General features: G+C 31.0%; 2 protein-coding genes across 3 annotated transcripts in view; one reads left to right on the plus strand and one right to left on the minus strand.

Annotated features, from left to right (window-relative positions):
* Window positions 1-10,179: 10,179 nt before the first annotated feature.
* Window positions 10,180-13,920, plus strand: shams (glucoside xylosyltransferase 1 shams). Its single transcript, XM_088200416.1, has 4 exons — window positions 10,180-10,460; window positions 10,529-10,835; window positions 11,483-11,675; window positions 11,743-13,920. Exons 1-4 carry the CDS (start codon window positions 10,285-10,287, stop codon window positions 12,210-12,212), a joined length of 1,146 nt encoding a protein of 381 aa, XP_088056542.1. The 5' UTR covers window positions 10,180-10,284; the 3' UTR covers window positions 12,213-13,920.
* Window positions 13,868-21,215, minus strand: part of jumu (Forkhead box protein N4 jumeau) — a 28,463-nt gene continuing 21,115 nt past the window's right edge. The window contains exons 2-7 of one of the 2 annotated variants that reach the window (XM_088200414.1): window positions 20,297-20,413; window positions 19,315-20,228; window positions 18,994-19,118; window positions 18,638-18,921; window positions 18,487-18,562; window positions 13,868-16,744 (exon numbers count right to left, since the gene is read on the minus strand). In XM_088200414.1, the coding sequence (XP_088056540.1) occupies window positions 16,638-16,744; window positions 18,487-18,562; window positions 18,638-18,921; window positions 18,994-19,118; window positions 19,315-20,228; window positions 20,297-20,413 (1,623 nt within the window). In that variant the 3' untranslated portion in view covers window positions 13,868-16,637. The remainder of the gene's footprint in view (window positions 16,745-18,486; window positions 18,563-18,637; window positions 18,922-18,993; window positions 19,119-19,314; window positions 20,229-20,296; window positions 20,414-21,215) is intronic. The other variant, XM_088200415.1, reaches the window with a different exon arrangement.

Raw genomic sequence — 21,215 nt, forward strand, 5'->3', positions numbered from 1 at the left:
TTCTTGTGGATTGACAGCACGGGCACGGCAAGATCTGGTAGAAACTGGTGAAATGTCTTTAGAATCCGATAGATACCTCTGAATTCTGCATCCATCCTTTAGCCTTACTCAAAAGAAAATCTTTGATTTGAATTTTACTGTTACGATTCAAATTTTGATAGACACTGAACGAATAAAACAATGCACATTGAAATAAATAAAAAAAACAACCATTTTTGTTTATTCCATTGTTTTTCGAAATATTAGGTAACTATGTATCGTTACATATACATAGTTACATATATTTATTACAGTTCATTATACATTGAGCCTTATATATTGTAAGACTAGTCGTTGTAGTTTTTGTACCGTGTCTATCATCTGGCTGTTATGAAAAGTAAATATCACTCTGAAATCTCTTTTCTTATTTGTTTCACAAATTTGGATAAGCGTTTTATTTTTTTTGTCATGTTTCATCTGTATGGGGCCTTAATTTTATATTTTTGAGATTCTGGCAGACCCCTATTTTTCCGGATTCTTCCACGATATATTTATGCGAAAAATCATAAGGAAGCTACATAATAAATTTCAATAAAATATCTTAATTGCTTTACAGGTTATAGAGAATTGACTTAAAAATATAATTGTTTGCTATTATTCTGCGGAATCTACCGACCACCAAACAAAGTTCCTCAAAGACACCAGAGCGGTAAGCTTTTAATATCCATTATTATATATTTTTTTCTCTATGGTTTTTTAAGCATAGTTACATTTTTTTAATTAATTTTTATTTCCATTTCTTTAAGATTTTTTATCGTTTTAAAAACCACAATTTTGAAACAATATAACGTATCAGGCTGGCTTACAAACTAAGCCGATATACTCAGTAAAACTATTTTAGAAACGATTTTATGTTGATTAGATAAAACTACGATGGCTAGCATATTAACATAAAATTTGTTTTAAGAAATGCTTTTATAAATATCTCTGCTTAAGGATCATTAGTCATCTATCTTATTTCAAAATTGAAAAGAAAAAAACATTGCAGAGAAAAAAAACGTTTGAAAATATAAATTTATATACATATGTATATATAATAAAAGTTTAAAATAAATATATATATATTTTTAAATACTATATAAAAAATTAAAAATTTTAGGGATAAATTTAAAGACGCCAAAAATGCTTCATAATATATATTAAAATAAAAAGCTTATTTTACACACTTTTATATACTGAAATCAATTTAATTTTTGCAGAATTTTAATATAGTCTATATTTACTGTGATAAAATACTACTAATTTAAAAAAAACTGCTTACAACCAGATATCGAGCCTTAAAATATTGGCATCTGGATGTCTAGCATTATCAATCAAAATAAACCCAAAGCAAGTCTTAAAATAAAGTTTCAGACGTACGCGAGGGAGTATTAAAACTTTTCAACATTAATTGATTTTTCTTTTCACGGACATTGATTGACTAACTTTACTCACTATTATATAGTCAAAAATAACCTTATAGTGTTTGTTTTATTTCCATAGTCATGACATATGTTATTTTTCATCCATTGTAATTTAATTACTAACGATTAAAATGAATTAAAAATAGTTATTACTCATTGACGTTAAAACTCCTCAGGCTACCGGTATTTCGTTGACAAAGACAATCAAAACATCATAACGACATCATATTATAGTAAATGCTATTTGCTTTTATCTTAATTGCTCAACTTTAACACTGAAGCTGTACTGAAATTTTAGAAATAAGTATATCGTAGTATGTGTGCGTACAAAACGCATACATAAATGCGTTTTATTGTCATTTGCCCTAAAAGTTTTATATGTACCACGCTGTAGCTTATTCGGTTACAAAAGGCTCCCTTTGAATATAAATTTATTTATTTTCATTTTCAAAGCGCAATAAAATACCTCCTTTTGTCCTCGTGTATCCAATTTTTGACCCGCGGGCACATTTTCAACTAATATATATATTTGCGAACCTATACAAAAGTAAGATAGGTTACATACATTAGTTACATATTTTTTTAATTAAATTTCACATTTATATAACTAATAAAATATTTAAACATTAATCATTTTCACTAAATATATAATTAAATAAGTTTAAAATATATCTGCAAAAAAGTTACTTTGATATTCTGTAGCTCAATTAACAAAATAAATAAATAGAACAAATAATATAATATGTTTATTACAGTACCTCTCACAAACGATTTATCAGGTGATCTGATATGTGATCTGGTAATAAAATAAATCTGGTACTTAATTTTTAAAAATGTTTAAAGGCACTGTTTAGATTTGAATAAAGCTTTGAGAATTAAACTTCTTAATATGTATCTCTATGTTTAATCAGATGCACTAGATTTCCATTCATTTAAATCGGTAAAGCAGTTTTTGCAGAGCAATTTTCGGTCTGTGCAAAATCTTACTTGACAGAAAAGCTTAATAAACCAAAGCTTTGATTTGACATTTAGTAGAAAATTCATCTCCCAATCTGAAAAAAATGCTGTTAATATTTGTAGCGTTACTCGAATAGCTGATTTCAGTGGTTTATATTGCGAAGCATACACCTTTTAGCTAGCACATTTTTATGCTATTTTAATTTTAAAATATTGTATCTACTTTAAAAAAGCAGAAAAATTTGAGACCACAAATAGTTTGCATAATTATTGTATATTATTTATGTTGTAGCAGCTTTGTTTACGTCTGAAGAATCCAGTCGTCTCTAAAGATCGAATTAAATTCTGTACATCGAACATCATAGCTGAACCAGGATTGACGTGAAGAGAGAATCGGCTGCATTCTTTGTCTTCTCAAGCTCCTTCGATGGTCAGCTGACTACACGTGATGCGAGTTAGTAAGTTAGTAATATCAAATCGAATTATATATGCGCTTATGTATTACGATTACGATTGGTTACAAAAATTTGTTTATTTCCGCTTTCTTATTAAAGTATTTATTTTACATGACCGTTAGAGTTTAAGCAAGTAGATATTTGACAAACCCGCACTTGTCATTACACATTCAACTTATTTGTCAATATAATTGTATTTTTACTGGTTCCTAAAGACGCCTCTTAGAGACGCTAATTTTTCAGAATTTATTATGTTTATGTACAAAAAACTAATCGGCATATTTTTATTGCGCTTTTAACACGTATTGCGACAATTTTTTTCTCACAGTCAATGCATCAATATAAAATAAAATAAAAAGTTTTTATAAATACCACATTTTAATTTTATTTAAAAATATTTGTCATTTAGTCACATCAATTAATTTTTATGACTAAATAATTAGAAATAACTTTCTAATGTAAAATTGATATTTAAAAGCAGTATTTATACATCCTAATAATTACCCTGCATCAACATCAACCATCATTTTTTTATAAGGCTTATTTTAATTTTAATTTTTTTATTTCATAGTATGTTTTTAGCGGAACATATTATGAAATAATGTAATATAGAAATATAATTTGGGTTCAGTTTCGATATCTGTCAAAAATGAAAAAAGAAATTTCGAACGGTCTCTAAAAATTTCTATGCCTCTGCTATTCACGTTATGTAGAATTTCTATGTATGAAATACATTATACATGGTCAGAATATATAAACGAGGCGTTTTACTATCGAACGTAAACACATCAGATTGGAGGAATGCTTCACGTTTACGGTATTGAAATCCTTTCACAATGCTACAATTTAACATTCAACAATTTTGACGGTCCGTTCATAACTATGAATTCAATACATTGTTCTTTCCTGTTATTTCTCCTATTCGATGCTTTTCATATTCGTATAGCTATACGTATCTACATATGTTTATTTAAAATTTATAATAAATAGAATAGTAATTTCTCATATCAGATATATTTCTATATATAAAGTAAGTCACTGTTATATATTATATTTTTATATTATCATTCGTATTCATACAGTAATAACTATGCTCAATTACTCTCAAATGAAAAGCAAATATTATTGCACCACTGTTGAAGCGCTGTCGAAATTAAAAGCCCCTACCAGATGAGAATAAGTCCAAAGTTGAGCTCGATCGCTTAGTTCGTTCTTGAAAATTCCTGAAGAAGACCAGGCGGAGTTTGTCGAGAATAGTTTCAGCAGTTTCCGACATTGCTCATCAATCTTAAACGCACCGAAACAAACTTGCGGTTCTGAACAAAATCGAATATAATCCAGTATTTGACGATACTTTAATATTGCTTTCTATAATATTTAAAAAAATTGCCGAGAATATTTATCTTGTGTATTTTATCGCTACGCTATATATATATATTATGGATACTTCTGATTTTTTTCTTCGAAAAAGGATTCGTTACCGAGAGTTATTCATAAGGTGTTCACTGTTCTAACTGTAATATCGCTACCGTTTGCTCGCACTTAACCAGTCCAACAGTAATGCACAAACAATTCGTTTTATGGAGCAATTATTTTATATATTTCCCATTTAAATTGTCCTCTATGGGAATTTGTTTGGCAACGTTATTTGTTTTAAAACATTTACTAAAAATTCTTCGTTAACTACATTTTATTTTTAACGAATAGACACATACTACAAATTAATTAAATTGTATGTAATTAATATTTTACACGTGTATCATATTAAATATTTAGTATAAATATGGAGCGATTAAAATAAATAAAGGGCATTAATCAGTCATCATCACAATATACTGTCGTATTATTGCTAGAGCATCTACCTCTCACATGTTTCTGGCTTCCGCAAAAGCAGTGCCCTTCTGAAGGGCGGGCCCAAAAGTGGTGATTCCCGACGTGATCTAAAGAAAGACAAGGACGGCGCAATAGCTCTAAAGCAAAATGTTTTAGGAATTTCGTGTTTAGTTTTGCATAGTTCCATTCTTAATAATTCTGGATCAATAAAATAGTCTGGTAGTAATAATAGAATTAGTGATTGGTTCTTCTTTATGCAAATGCTGTGAATAAAAATGAATTTTCTTAAAAAAATATTATCCATTTTTTTTACCACATTTTGTTTTCAATTATTGGATTTCTTTCACATACATGTGTACGTATTATTTAAAGAAACAATACGAGTGTAATTTAATATCCGGTAATCTATTACTTTTTCTCCATCTCGGTTCTCGACACGGACGGAAAATTAATTCGGTGGCAAAAAGCGACTCTGACCCGCTCGAAAAGTGTTCCTGACACGTCTTCCACTTTATTGCCCGAACAAAACATATAATTTAACAACTTGGTCGATCTGCAACGCTGCGGCAAAGTTTGGCAAATTCAGTTAAAATCTCAAGTTTTCTGAAGTAAAAAAATGGGAACACTAATCAACCTGATTCTTATAAATAGAGCGAGAGTTTAACGGAGGAAAAAATAAAAATAAATATTGGGAAGATTGCTTAAATGTTTCAGTTTATCATTAGTTTATGTGGCGATAGTATATCACTAGTTTTGCCGCAGAATTCAACAGAGGTCAGCACGTGCTGGTGCTGCACCGCAGGTGTACAAAACACGGGTTTCGGTTTAAATTTACTACCAAAACCTAGCGACGAAAAAAAGCTACATAAATTTTGTTATATGTTCTGAGTAAACAGTTTTATTAACGTTTTATGTTTCCATTACTTCGAATATTAAAAAAATATACGTTGAAGGAATACCTTTCCTGGCTAATTTAATTTATTTATTTTTTTAACAAATTAAAACAACCCTTGATTAGCAAAAGCTCAAATTCCATTACGTATTACAGAATCGATTACTTTGACACACCTAAAGTAAATATCGAAAAATTAGAGTAACCTAATTCCACAAAGTGTAATTGAGCATAAGCAAATTATTCAAATAATATTTTTTAACAAAAAAATAATACATGGCTTTTATTTGCTTTAATAATCATGTTTTGATACTAAACAAATATCCTTATTCTTCACGTTTCACTCTTTTATGCTAAAAACTAATTGTAAAACTGTTTATATAACAAATGCTTACATAATAAGACAATTGTCGCGTCCATTGCAAAAGTCATTTACTCTTAACATATTGTATACTATGATGTACACCGAGTGTACATGTCATATTACTATGTAAATATAACTGATAAAATGTTTATATTTTAAGTTTTTCCCCACGATACACCAGTTTTGCCAATCGGATGTTTTGCTTTGCAGAGAGTGAGAGAGTTCGCGTACAGATGTTTTAAACTTGATTTTTCAATTTTATTTATATAAATAAAAATTTGATACGTTTAACTTCTGCATGTATACAAAATAATTGCAATATTCAATGCATTTGCTTGTTTTTTTCACTTATATTACAACAATTGCTACGACCTGTTGAATTGTTTCAACAAGTCGTAGCAATTTCATAATAATATTCGGTTTTTCTAATTTTAAATCAATGTAAAGTATGCGTGAAAAATGGTAAAGATATACTTATTGGATAATTATTGTTATATTATGTATATTAGCATTAACGCCTGACAACATATTAGCGTTTTCTATTTACTTAATTGATATCAATAGTTTGCAATATAATATCAATAAAATCCTAAGCGGTTATGTATGTATATATGCACATATATTTATTTATAATTTTTTACTTACCCCTATCATGATATATACATACATTAAATAACACATAACGGCGATGTTATAAAAGCATTTTTACTTAAACTTAAATGGTAGCATGGCATCCAGGTGCAGCAGCAATAATGGCATTTTAATTATAAAACTGCAACCGCACACGTAGAGCTTTCGCGAACATAAAGCGTACGAATCCGGGTAATTACTAGTGGATGCGCCAGTTTTAAAAGCGTTTTAACTCCATTGATCGGTACTGTCTTTTGAGGGTGAATTTTTAAACACCTTTATGCTTTTTATTTTATTATTTTGTGGCAATTTTAAGGTTGCCAGAGTTATACCGACAAGTCCATTTTGTATGTAACAATCAGATTCGAGGGTTTAGCTGGAAGCATTTCCAACGGACCTGTACAAATCAAATGATATTACATTACACTGAATAGCAAGGACAAGTGCTGGGTTGCCAAATTTCTACCTGTTCAATACTATGATGAGCCAGATCGTTTTTCTCCGAGCGATTATGGAGAAGCTCAATCAATGGAGTTCTGATTAGTGTGGCAGCAACAGTATAGCTGAGGTTAGCCCCTCTGTTTCGGTGCTCGTATGGTGAAGTGATGTGAGCGTCCATGACCGTATGTTAGCGGGCGGACAGTTTCTTTGAATCTGCCGGCGGGGCCGCATCTGCTAGCGTAGCGAAAGTGTCCACTGGTGTCTGCTAGTCTCTCCTAGTGTCTGCCCTCTTCTCATGTATTCAGGACTGCAAAGCTTGCTGACGAATCATGCAACGATCATCCAGTCAATCGATTCACTTGCTTCTTAGAACAACAACTACGCCTTTAAAAAGTGACATTTGCTTGATGGGCATCTCCGAGGTCGAATTGTGCAATGGAAAATTGTGGTTAAATATTCTAAATTTATCTGGAAAAATTTTCATTAGTTCACTAACATATATTTTCTATTTTAAATAGTTTTCTGTGTTTATGTAATTACTTGATGTAAGATTTTTGTAGCATACGTACCTAAAAAGCAATTTTATTTTAGGCGAACTTGAGACCATCGATGTTTTTTTATGTACTATCATGTGTTTTTCTAAGAATTCAAAATACAAGCAAGGAGAGACTGCAGCTCATGATTCACATTCCTGAAAATGAATTCCGCATGGCGGGATTGAAATTAAAATTTCTTGCGTCTAAAGCCGACGTCGGCTTTCAGCGCGGTGTGCCTTAGCGGATTTTTATGCAATTACGACGACAGAAATTTTAATTAAGTCCCGGATTAAAAGAGACATTCTGTGAGGATTCGCGCATGTGTAAAATCAGAATTGCAAATTTCGTCATTCATTGTACACAGTCCGATCTCGCAATACATTTTTTTTATTTTTCATTGTTGCTCTATTATCTAAATATAATATATAAAATGCATTTATAAGAAATGAGTAAGTGTAGTGGTACCTTCTAGGCAGAATTTTTTAATATGTTTTTACTTAGAAACATCTCTCGAACTTTGTTTGCTTGGTAGTGACTGAACTTTTAAATATCATCGCATTTTTTTCGATTATGCTACCGACGGGAATCGAGCAAAGGACATTATTTATCAAGGGCTAATACTGTATTAAAGGGATGAAAAAATAATAACTTGCCTAGCTTACCTACATAATGAAAGACTGCGTTTTGACATTTACCTTTGAATAATAATATGTAACATGTGATGTCGAAAATCAATATTAGACATATCATATACTTTTAAGTAAAATTAAAAAAAAAACATTGTACATTATTGGCCGTTAAATATTCATGTCTTCCATTATTTTTTCATAGATATTACGCCATATAAGATAAACTTCCAATTCTAAAGGAGAATTTCATCTCATATGACTTTACATCTAGCAACAAAATATTACTCAAATGAATAATTTCTTATCGGAAATAAAAAATATAATTTTAAAAGTTTATATTTATGTAGAACAATTCAATTTTCACGCGTTGAGCGGTGTTTAAGTGATCCATTTCGTAAATGTATTGTTTCAAATTAACATTTGACACTTTTAACACGCGTGATTATTGACAGCTGTCTGATTTACAGTGCTACGAACATAAAAAATGTATCATCTTCTAGTTCACTTTGATATCGAGTTGGAGTATATAATGCGTAAAATAGTATAAACCGAATATTGTCTTTATTGAACACAAAATCATTTTGATCACTTTTATAAATTCTAACCAAGAAACGTTACATTTTTTTTTAAATTCAATTACAGTTATTAATAATAAAAGGGTATTTTTAGTATATAAAAATTTGCCTTGCGCGGCCACGTGTAACTTAAGCAAAACGGCATAGAAATTCATGCTGTGCAGACAAACAAGAGTATCAAAAATAATACGCAAGATACACAAGTATCTTGTATGTTGAAATTTAACATATATTTTTAAAATCTGCTGGAAAATTCGTTATTACATTATTGCCATTGTTAAAGCAATTTATATATTTTCCCCATATATTTAGGTTTCTTTCAAATATACATCAATGGCGATGAATATGAAGTTACATTTTTTGTAATAATGTACAAGAAAAGCTTAAGAAAATGTTTATTAGAGTATTTCTAAAATACTTCGTAAACACTTCCGTATATTTCACGAAACAACTTATTGATTTGCGCTTTTTAATAGCATTACTGTTACTGTGTCCACGTAAAAACTAATCATTACTTCAAGGACATTATTTATGTATTATCAATAAATATTTATTTATTTGTTGAATATTTTATTAATACTACATGTGTTAATTATTTTTGAGCACGAAGTTATAATGTAAATATTTATATCAAATATTAATATAATTACGTTAAAAGTACAACGTAATATCCACATTACTAACGCTAATAAGACAAATTGTCGTCTCATGTGAATGATAACATTAAAATTCAATGCTGGTTTTCCGAGACCAAGTAAAGTAACTCGTACCGGGGAGAAAATAAATATCAATATACTCGGTATAGCAACGTTATTCACCGCTCGCTTTCTTTCCCACAATACGATACTACGTTGTATTTTTTTTCATTTACGTGTGCACAGATTCCTTCCTTTATATTTACTTAATGGTACATATATGTAATTCCTTATAAATGTATAATTATACTATTATTAATCATTGCCATATTAAAAACTCTCTAATATGTTGTTGGGGCCTATTTATATATTTCTTCATATTTCATTATGGCCAAAACTTGGCGGCACTCTGGTGACACTGGCGTGACCTCGACGCGTTCGCGCGCGTTATGGGCTCGTGCCTCGTAATTGTATATTCATCATGTAAACAACTTGAAATAATTCAATAAGACACTACTGCAGCGGCTCAATCAGTGTCTAATTGCCATCCATCACCATTCCGTCGCCAAAACAGTAAAAATTATTATTAAATATTATTTATTTAATATACTTAATTAATAATAAATAATCTCACATTTTTGGTAATTTTTTTAATAAAAAATATAATTTTTAATGTATTTAGAATATTTTAAAAATCTTGCACATAAAATTGAATTTTTAATGTTCCATAAATAATTATAAGTAATTAAATTAAATAAATATGTAATTCATGTTCAACATATATGGTGCTAGGACCAAACGCGATGTATTGTGATCGAAATGTCAAAAGAGGCGGTGCACGTTGAAATGTCATGAGCGTCGTTAAAAATCAATTTCACATAAAAATGATCAAAAGATGATATCTCTGAGAAGAAACTGGGTTTTTAAGATCATATTTTGCATATTAATATTGTTTTTATTTTACATAATCAAACATGACGAGTACCGTTTCTTTTACACTTTGGACGACAGCACAGAAATATCGAACAATTATTCAGAATCTCTTGTGTCACACAAAAGATACGATGACAGGTTATATTGCATGCTATACTTTAAGTGTTATATATTCATTTAACTGATGTTTAATTATATGTTTTTAGCAAATTATTCAATCCGAACAATAAACACGAGATGGTTGTCGCTGTCGTGGCATGCGGAGAGAGACTCCAAGAAACGCTGATAATGTTGAAGTCTTGTTTAATGTTTTCATCCAAATCGCCCCTGCGTTTCATCGTAATCGCGGATGAAGGACTCAGAGAAGAGTTTGCGGTGAAGCTATCCGAATGGCAAAAAATACTCAACGGATCGTTTCGTTATGAGATATTAGGATTGGAATTTCCGGAAAAGAATAAAGAGGAATGGAAGAAGTTGTTTAAACCATGTGCTTCGCAAAGACTTTTCCTTCCAGTAATTATAAATTTTTATTTACTTTGTGTGGAAAATTTTAATTTGCAACATTATTTTTAAGCTTATGAAATGATTCTTACCTAATATTTATAGACATTTTTTTTTAATACCGGGTGTAAAAATTCAAATCAGAATGTTCCAAGCCTTCCATAAGTCTTTAAATTGCTTATATATACACCCAACACTTACCTATAAAGCAACTCTCTAACGAGCAGTTATTCAATTAGAATTTACAATTACTTGTGAAAGTTGATTATTATTCAAATAAAAAAAAGTTAAATCAGAACATTGTTCATTTTTTAACATTAGTCAGAGTAAAAAACATTGTTCATGTAAGTAGACGATTGAAAATGTAATCAATTTCATAATTGTCTTTTTAATATTCAGTAAGTCCTCGACTTACGCAATTGATTGGATTTCAAAGGCTTCCGTAGAAATCGAACACAACTTAAATTGGAGTAATTTTTGATATAATAAGTTTCAAAGGATAGGTGAAATAAAATATAATGGTCAAAAAACAAATAATAACGTTAAAGATATTACTTATTTAAATATGTACGTATAAATAGTAAATAAAGTACACCTATTTTAGCTTCAGCATTAACAACACTCGTTCAAAATGACAATTAACTGTATTTATATTTTAGGCTATCCTCACTCACATTGATTCGTTGATTTACGTTGACACGGACACATTATTTTTAAGCTCCGTCGAATCACTATGGAAGCATTTTAACGAATTCAATTCGACTCACATGGCAGCTTTAGCATTAGAACACGAAGACTCTAACTTGTCTTGGTACAGCAGATTTGCCAAACATCCATTTTATGGAAAATTCGGTATTTATCTGGTGTATTTTAGGATATATTTTATATTAAATAATAATTAAATTTCTCTTACTTATAGGTGTCAACTCTGGTGTCATGCTGATGAATCTCACGCGGATGCGAGCGTTCCGTTGGGGCGAATACGTCACCAGCGTTTACAACCGATGGCAGACTCAACTGACGTGGGGCGATCAAGATATAATTAACATTATTTTTCACTATCATTCCGAACGCTTGTTCCTTTTGGACTGCGATGCTAATTACAGGCCAGATCAGTGCGCGTATGGCCCAGCCTGTGCGTCTGCGGTCAAAAACGGAGCTCGTGTCTTGCATGGCAGTAGAGGAGCTTTTCATTCGTCAAAGCATCCTGCTTTCGGAGTCGTTCACAAAGCTGTACGCCATTACCAACTGGGCACCGATCCTACCAAAAATTTCCTCGATTATCTCCTCGTGAATCTTCACAATTCACCGGAGTCTAATTGCGGCAAGCTAGAAGAAGCTCTGACCAAAATACCTATTGAGTATTTCGGTAGAGGTAATGCAGTATAGTTATCATTTGGGTGAGTGTAAAAATGGCGAATGTTTTAATTAAAATGTAAAATATTAAACAAAAAATAATTTTTAAATGTTTATTCTGTACTTTGTAATTAAAGTATTTATAAAATACCTTGACCCAATGTCCAAAATTAGCAAACAATCATACATTTAATAATTGCTAACCATAATTGAATGAGTAATCGCTGAGGCTTTTAGTTTGCCCCACCATGTGACAAACAATCTTACTTTTTTCATCTTCCTTCAAGTCTTCCTCGTGATATTTTGTATGGGGACGAGAATTATACAGCATTCAACCCTTTGACTGCATCTGGTATTTTTGCATGTTATTTCGCACTTGGCTAATATGTGGGGTGCACCTATTTATGCCATTAACTCTTAATATTATATATAATTCAATAAATTAAAGTGATTTTCAATCTTACATTATAAAAATATGGCTCATGTATTCATGGCACCTTTAGTTGCCAAATGCATACTGGCGATTTTCTTAGTGGCATATATATATGCCATCTGCAGTAAAAGGATTTATACACTGCTCTTTTCAACAAAATCATTTTCTAGTTTATATATTAAAAAACATATATACAAGTTTTATTTTATAATACAAATTAGATAGATTTGTGCAGCTTGAAGATACGTGGTAAAAACGTATTTTTCTAATACGTTATGCATATATTTTTGATCTCTTACATGCTCAGTATCGAAGATAAAGCTTGATTTTATAAGCTACTTACGCGTCGCTTTGCTATCCTCCTTTAATGCGTGTGATACCCATACCTCATGTTTCCAAACCTTCCAGATTTTTTTTGATTCTCGAATATTAGAAACCAACCTTTTTAGCTATTTTTTTAATTAATATCTGTGTACTGTTATAAATTTAAGCAGCTTTTCAATCTTCATTGACAACTTTAGGGGTTCCACTTTCCAGATTTTAATTGCTTGAACCCTTTTTGACATCGATTGCCAAATGTTTTTGGTGAAACTCATTAACATACGACTATGCAAAAAATGTTTTTTTAGGATTAAGTCCCTCCATTGTAGAAGCGGTGTATTTTTAATGTTTTATGCATGTAATATATTCCGAAACAACTTAAACAATACTTCCGACAATGAGAGCTAAGTAAACGAACAAAATAATTTTGTACCTTTTTTGGACATTGAGATTTTTGTTCTAAAGACCTACCTTCAGCGCCTTAATTGTTTATTATATTCGATGAGGATCGTATGTATTAAAATATGAACAAGTATTTTATTTTTAGAAATAAGACAATAACCGAAGAATGTATTCATCATAGTCATTAAATATTTTTTATGTGCATATTAGTATTTTATAATTAAGTATTCACAGTAAAACTCGATCTAAAGTTCATTTATTCTGCATTGAATTTAAATGCTAATTTTGCTTGCTCTTTATAATAAGATATATATTTACTTTTGGAAAGTAAAACATCATTGTACAGTATTTATATAAAAGTATTTTTTATGTTTTGTTACCAAATCCCAAAACCTTACCAATGTATTATAAGTATAATTATTTATATTTATGCAAATTATCAAATATTTTTTTCTTTTTATCAAACCACCTATGTACTTAATTAAATAAAGCAATAAAATAATAAGGAATATAAATAAAATAAACGCACAAATCAATTGTATCTATTTTATTATAAAAAATGTTGAAATACAAAAATTAACTTTATACTATTTTTATTTTTAAACCTAAAAGTACCACTTATGATATATGAAATACTGGCAGTGAAAAAATACAAAAATTAGAAAAAATACAAGATCACTGAAGTCATCTACGATTACGAAAATATTAACAATTTTATATCATTTACCACACAAACTATTTTTATAATGTAAGGTATTTTTTAACTTGCCAAACAGTCTATTTGCGGAAAATTAAATTAAAAAATTGTAAACATACATAAATTTCACAATTGTGTACACACACATGTTCACCTTCAAAACACGAGTCACAAAAAAGTAGATTAATAAATGCATTTTCTACTAATTAACTAAGAATTATCAAAAATACTATCACTCTGGAAGTGTCACTAGTCAATGTGAACTAATCGTACCCGAGCCGAGAACATAAAACGACAGTAGAGCGCTTCGCAGCAAGGGGTATTTATTACGTCGAAAAACCTTACCTAACCTTTCTTAGCCCAAATACATATATAAGGATGCTCGAGTAGTTTACATATCACATAATTTGCTTTAGGCTAAACGAGGTACACGATCGTCGCCAATGACTCTTTCGTCGAGGAAGAAATATAACTTATACGTAAACCTTAAAAGTATATATCGGTCAGATCGAAATTGTATTCAAATTATAATTGATATCGAGAACAAACACAACATTCGCTACTTATTATCGAATTAATTAACAAGAGCTGCGACTTATTTAATAAAATTCACACATTACGCCTAATATAAATAGTAAAACATAGATTTGTACATCATTGAGACTTCTAAACTATTTTGTACATGCACTGAATAATACATTACAATATGTATATTAAAAAATCAACATTATCTAAAATTAGCTATAGATCTGTTATTTATGATATCACGATTTAAATTATATTAAACCATATTATCGTTTTTCACTATCACCTGAATAAATACTACTTTATGTATATATAAATATGATTCATACCGTAGGAAACTTGACTCACTGGAATCGCATATATGTATACAAATCAGTTCATAACATTTTACAAAATCACACGAGACTTTCTTTGTATCACACTCGACAATACAATACACATCCTTAAATATTAAGTAGCTACTCAGCGTCGTTGGTATAACTCTTCCGAACCAAACGAACAAAGCTCTTGAGGATATTCAGTGCACATACACAATATTATGGATATTAAGTATCGAAATTGCTTACAATCTATTGTGCCATATTTGAGATACAATATTGACTGCACTGGACGACAATAAAAATCGTTCCTAGTTCCTATTTAATAATACACAAGAAAAGTAGTACTATAATAGATTTAAATTAAAAATAATACTTGTTTTATTTTGCACCTGAAAGATGTATATATATATATTTATATATATATGGCAATATCGGTCATATGTATGTCTAAATTATTAAGTTGATTTTTTACTATTTGTTAATGGCCCCATCTAAAGATTATTAAAAAAGAAGTAGTAAATTAATTGACAATTATCTTTATATAAAAATCACTTTTAGACTAGTCAGCCCTTAAGATGTCACAATAACTCGAAATATTAATTTTAACAATATCTTAATTCACTCTTATATGAATATATTATAATTCTATACTATCATTATCATATACATAATATATGAGGAGACTAAGTTTCTTTTAAGCAAAAGTCTAGGGATTTTCAATTTAATAAAAAAAAAAAATCATCTCAAGTATATTATAAAAATATATCTTCTACTAGAATAAACTACTATTAATCGAGAAAAATCTTAAAATTTACATTATCAAACGTCTTTCATAAACAAATTCATGTCATGCGTCCTCTTACACAAAAATACACAGCCTAAATATTGTATACGTCCTGTCAAAAATTTGTAGATAAACGTGCAAAAGAATGCACTCGATCGAAAGCAATCTTTTCAGGCTTATAACACAAACCATCGTCAAATAAACATTTACTGAAAATAATTGTTTATATTTATATATCACTAACGTATTACTTTGCATGCTGATGTTGAACAACAAACTTATATGTAGAATTATGAAATATAAACTTATTAAAATATTTCCAACTCAATAAAGTTGCAAATATGATAATAATAAATACCCCTTTTGGAAGCAAATGTATTATTTCATATGACAATGTCGAAACTCCATGTTAAAAAAATAATCACAAAAAATACATGAGCATGGTATCGTGTCATAGGAATCGAATAGGACTTTCGTAGCACGTCATATGGTTTCAAAAAAAAAACATAATTTAAGTGTTTCGTACCTTACTTATATAAAATACCAAACACCAGTCGTACGTTTTCAAAACCGTGGAGCGAACAAATTAGGCATAACTTTCAGGTAATCACCGAGAACCGTTATCACATTGATCTCTTCCAGTTTAACAGATAAACCCTATGATAATTGGATATACAACACTATCGGTGGTGAATTTCAAATGTTATTTTCAATTCATTTCGTTCGTTATCAACTAGACAATTGCGTTTTGTACAAAATGGCAATTAGCAATGTACACGTTAAAACTAGACATATTCATTAAAATTCATACAATAATTAACATTAACGTCCGCAACACATTTGCTCTAATTAATATTCTTATATATTGCTTAATTTCAAAGAAAATTTGACAATTGCCATTATTGCAAAGGATCAATTGTATTATTATTATTATTATTATTACATATATATATTTATTCAAACGAAATCTTATAAATTACGCTATTCTATTGACAAGAGGAGCCTTTCTTCTGTTGGCGTGAGATGGTGCCGCGCTCACAGCTTGATATATGTAACTAGTTTTCGCCCGTTTTGCTGGACTATCTGAAAACGATAAAAAACTATTAGTATCACATTCGACAGTTTATAAATAATCAGAATTTTGAGCATAATTATGCAGAAAACAATGAGAACACTTTTAATGACATTAAAATGGATCCAATAACTGAGTTCTTACTGACAAATTTAAATAAGAACATACAGACTTTTTAGTTTCACTCTAATTAATAAACTTTTTATGTTCTAAAACCTTTTAAAAACACCGAAAACTTTTGTATTTTATATCATAGATATGTATTTTTCATATTCCTTTATAAAGTCGAGAGATGAATTATTTTAAAGACAAAAAGCCTTCGTGACATGCTGCTGGAAAAACGTGCTTCGATTACCCTCGACAGTCGAGAACTAGAGTTGAAAATGTCCAAGAATAAGATATTCCTGATTGAGATCCATTTAAATGGAAAAGCAGACAATTAGGAAACGACAATGATTACAGTTGAAAAGAAAGATCTCTGAGATAAGATGAACTGACTAAAATAACAAGCTCAAGCATAGTGTCCGAGCTGAGGTTCTCAATTATTCGTAGTTCAACTATTCGAATATTGAATGAAAAATGGATGAAGTATTCGAAATGTTTTTCTAGATTTTTACCGATTATAATTTATTTAATTAGTTAATTGCCTGTAAAATATTATTTAATTAAAAAATAATTATTGGTTAATAATAATTAATACTTCCATATGCATAACAAAATTCTGATCGAATTACTGATCAGTGATGGCGTTGAAAGGAAAATACTTAATCTATTATTACATACTTTTTGATCAGGAACGTCATTTCAGATTTTTTAAATCACCAAAATTAAGATAAGCTGCAATTGAATTATTTCAGCAAAATTGATGGAACATTTTCGAATTTATTGTATATATGATGCAATAACTAATTTGATATACAGAGATCGGATACATATCAGCGATATTTTGTGCGAATTTTCACATTAATTAATTACTTAAAAATAAATTAACGGCGAGCGAATTATTGAACTGATTGAAATAAAATTTTTGCATTTTGAAACGACAAATACAAAAATATAACTAAAATTTGCGATGCATACTGTTTTTGAGATAGCGTTAAACGATAATAAAGGTGGGCCTTTCCAATATTTTGTTTCGTTTAACGAACGAATTCTGCGAATTTCGATCATAGTAGAGACAATCGATAAACATTCCATTTATAAATGTTTATCGAAGACGTAAAGGCATTTTATTTATTGAGAAACATCTTTGTCTCGCATTTCTAAAAAAATAATGGCGCATACAGGACCATTGATTTTGAAGTGGCACTAGTCACTCGGATATATTGAGAGAGAAATCGACTTCATGTGTTGCTAAAGTATAAGATTTTTTTCAAATTTCATTCAAATAGTACAACTGAATATTCTATTGATTATTAAAATATTCATATATTTGAAAATCGGGAGTATAGTTCGATTAAGAACCCTGGTCTGAGCAACCATCAGTAATGAAGAAGACAAGGAAGAAAAACATTAGTCCTTTTTTTATGAATGTGTATATTTGATGAAGACAATTAAGTATGACAAAGTAACATAGAAAAATCTTACAAGTATGTCTGTAGAAACACTTGTATTAAAAGATCGTTTTAGAGTAATGGCATTCAATACTTTTATGTGGGTTCTATGAAAAGACCAAAATTACCGGCGGGAAAAAAATCGTGTAATCATTAAATTCATAACTATGCCCAAGAATAAATATAAACAGTATTTTTACCTGTGTGAAACTGCGACGACAGTGAAAATTCTAACATTAGAGGCTTGCTCTCCTCTATCTCCATACCTTCCATAACCTGATAACACAAAAATAATTAATCTTTCAATGATCCATGTCAAATAATCTGTAAATATCAAAAACAAACACGAACCTCAACATCGCTAGTTTCGTCGTCATACTGCTGAGTGATAGCAGGTGATCCCGATGGAGATGAAGACACAAGATACGTTTCATCAACGTCCAACTCTTCCTCCTCGGAGCAATAATCGTCACCGTTGCTCTCACTGCAGAATTTCATTTCTCCTCGTTCTAGCGCTTCTAAACTCTCGGGGCGCACCATAGCTTTACGTATGGCCTGAGGATCTTTCCGGGACCACTTTTGCACTTCTTCGTCCATCTTTCCAACTTTCGAAGGGTTCATAGCCCATAAGCATCCTTTTTGAAATAAAACGATATTGTAAATAAACGATTAAATCAAAACTAACAATGTAATCGTTAAAAACGTACCTTTTCTTTGTCCACCATTCGTGGAAGGTTTCTCAATCTTTTCGAAGCATTTATTTAAACTAAGATTATGCCTCACAGAGTTCTTCCAGCCGTTGGGCGCCGTTTTGAAATATGGAAAATGTTGACTGTAACAGAAATAAATATTTATTTAATAAACATATACTCTATCGCTATAATCAGTTACTGGTAACATCATTTCATTAGTCAGTCTTGACATAAAGTTTCACTATATAAATAAGATTTATGTGTCATCTCTTTCCTCTTATTGATGAATATTAACGAAATTAAATAAATAGTATTTTAAAACATAATTTAACTCACCACATAAAATTGTAGATTTCGGCAACTGGTAGGCTGCCTGTCCTGGAGTTTTTGAGTGCCATTGCAATCAGACACGAATATGAATAAGCCGGTTTTGGGAATTCGACACAATAGGGTGCCAGTTTATTATTGGAGATGTATTTGGTGGTTTCATTGTTAGAATTTGAACTATTGATTGTTGTAGATTTAAGTATCTGCCTATTATTATTTAAAGTGCTGTTGTCTATTAGTATTGTCGCCGAATTCTTGTTGGAGCCATTCAATAGCGCTCTGGACTGCTGATGTCCCAGAATCTGTATATTTCCAGATATGATCGTCTGAGGGCCGTTTTGTGTCTTGATGAAGTGCGTACCGTTCACGTTCTGGCTGATGCAAGTGCGTCCGTTGACATGATTCGCCGCTTTGATCTTTAAAGCTTGAATGGTGTGCGCCGGCAAGATCACGTGATCTTCATCGGCAGTGTGATTTTCTTCCTTTACCTCGCTCTCCTTCTTGATGACTATATATTTAGAATTGGGTGTAGATTCCTCTTCGTAACATACGTCGTCATCCGATTCTAGCACTTCCACTTTGATGGTCGTTGCGATGAGCTCTTTCGAATTGACGGGCGACAGCGTTCGCTTCACTTCCGCCGGACTCGGCGACCTGCTTTGCGAATAGTTGCTGCTCGGCGACATCAACAGACTCGGAGAATCGCGCTCTTTTTTGACCGGCGATTCTGAGAATATCGAAGGCATCACAGAGTTCGGATTGACCATAACGGCGTTAGCTTCAGAACCGTACAGATCGAGACTATGTACAAAACTTGAAGAACTATGAGAATTAGAATTGCTGCCTGTTATCCATGTAGTGGCGTTGTCCATGTCTATATCTAATAACGGCGGCAAATCGGAAAAACTGACGCCGAAGGTGTCCTAAAACATTATTATAATTAATGTAATGCAATTTATTATTGAGGTAAGACTTGAAGATTGATACATACAGAAAAATCTGCACTACTGCCTAGATCCGTGGCCATTTCTGATTTTATGTCTATGTCCAGCATGTCCTGGAGGGAATCTGTTATATACAAATCCATGATGCCACATCCAAAACGATCCTAAAAATAAAAATAATAAAATATTACTAATGTAAATTCCAAATAAAATTATTTAAATATTATGTAGATTGGCATGCATTGTTCTTTATTATTTCCTCTCTTCAGTCTATTTAAGTGAAAAATGTTTTTTTTTTCTACATTTTTTTTTAGAAAATAGTTACATCGCGCATACATTTCACGGATCGTCAATTTGAAAGAGTATGTATATTCATGAAAATTACGCATAGACACACGAGAGGCGAAACCATTCCCATTAGCATGTTCGTCCCCAAGAACTGGTATTTTGATGCAGGTCATGCAATCTAACTCGGTCTCGGACACAAAGGAAACGAACGATCGGACGGAAGGGCGGGGCGAGGGGCGGAGGGCACAATGAAATACCTCTGCAAGGAACCAGTTTCCTAACTTCGTAAAGTTGGATGCACATCGACGAGTAAAAGAGACAGGCGCGGGCGAGTTTACGTGGGCATCGAGAACGGTTCGTTTCTGACTCGAGAGATCAAAAGAAGCGACGTTATTTGTGCGTAGTTTGAAACTAAACTAATCGACGGTGACCCGATCGGGAGAGAAAATTTCTCAGAAATCCGTATATGTACATTTAGAGGAGTCACTTGAAATACCAAAATAAAATAAATTGTTGATTGGCACTTGGGCTCATCGAAATATCCACCCTTCGTTTATAAGACAGATGAAATTCCTACAGGGCATCTCTTCTAGAAACCGATAAAATTCTAAAAATACGACGTCATAAAGCGCGAGTTCATCGCACGGCGCTAGTTACGTGAGCGCCTTTATGAATGAT

Source organism: Plectrocnemia conspersa, unplaced genomic scaffold (assembly GCF_051122295.1).
Source record: "Plectrocnemia conspersa isolate PC_06_02 unplaced genomic scaffold, ASM5112229v1 ptg000012l, whole genome shotgun sequence".
NCBI lineage: Eukaryota > Metazoa > Arthropoda > Insecta > Trichoptera > Polycentropodidae > Plectrocnemia > Plectrocnemia conspersa.

Bases quoted from the DNA above. Each gene is read 5' to 3' on its own strand.
- shams (XM_088200416.1), top strand. From the start codon at position 10,285: ATGATATCTCTGAGAAGAAACTGGGTTTTTAAGATCATATTTTGCATA. The intron at 10,461-10,528 runs GTTATATTGCAT...ATATGTTTTTAG, and splicing joins CACAAAAGATACGATGACAG to CAAATTATTCAATCCGAACA. The intron at 10,836-11,482 runs GTAATTATAAAT...TTTATATTTTAG, and splicing joins CGCAAAGACTTTTCCTTCCA to GCTATCCTCACTCACATTGA.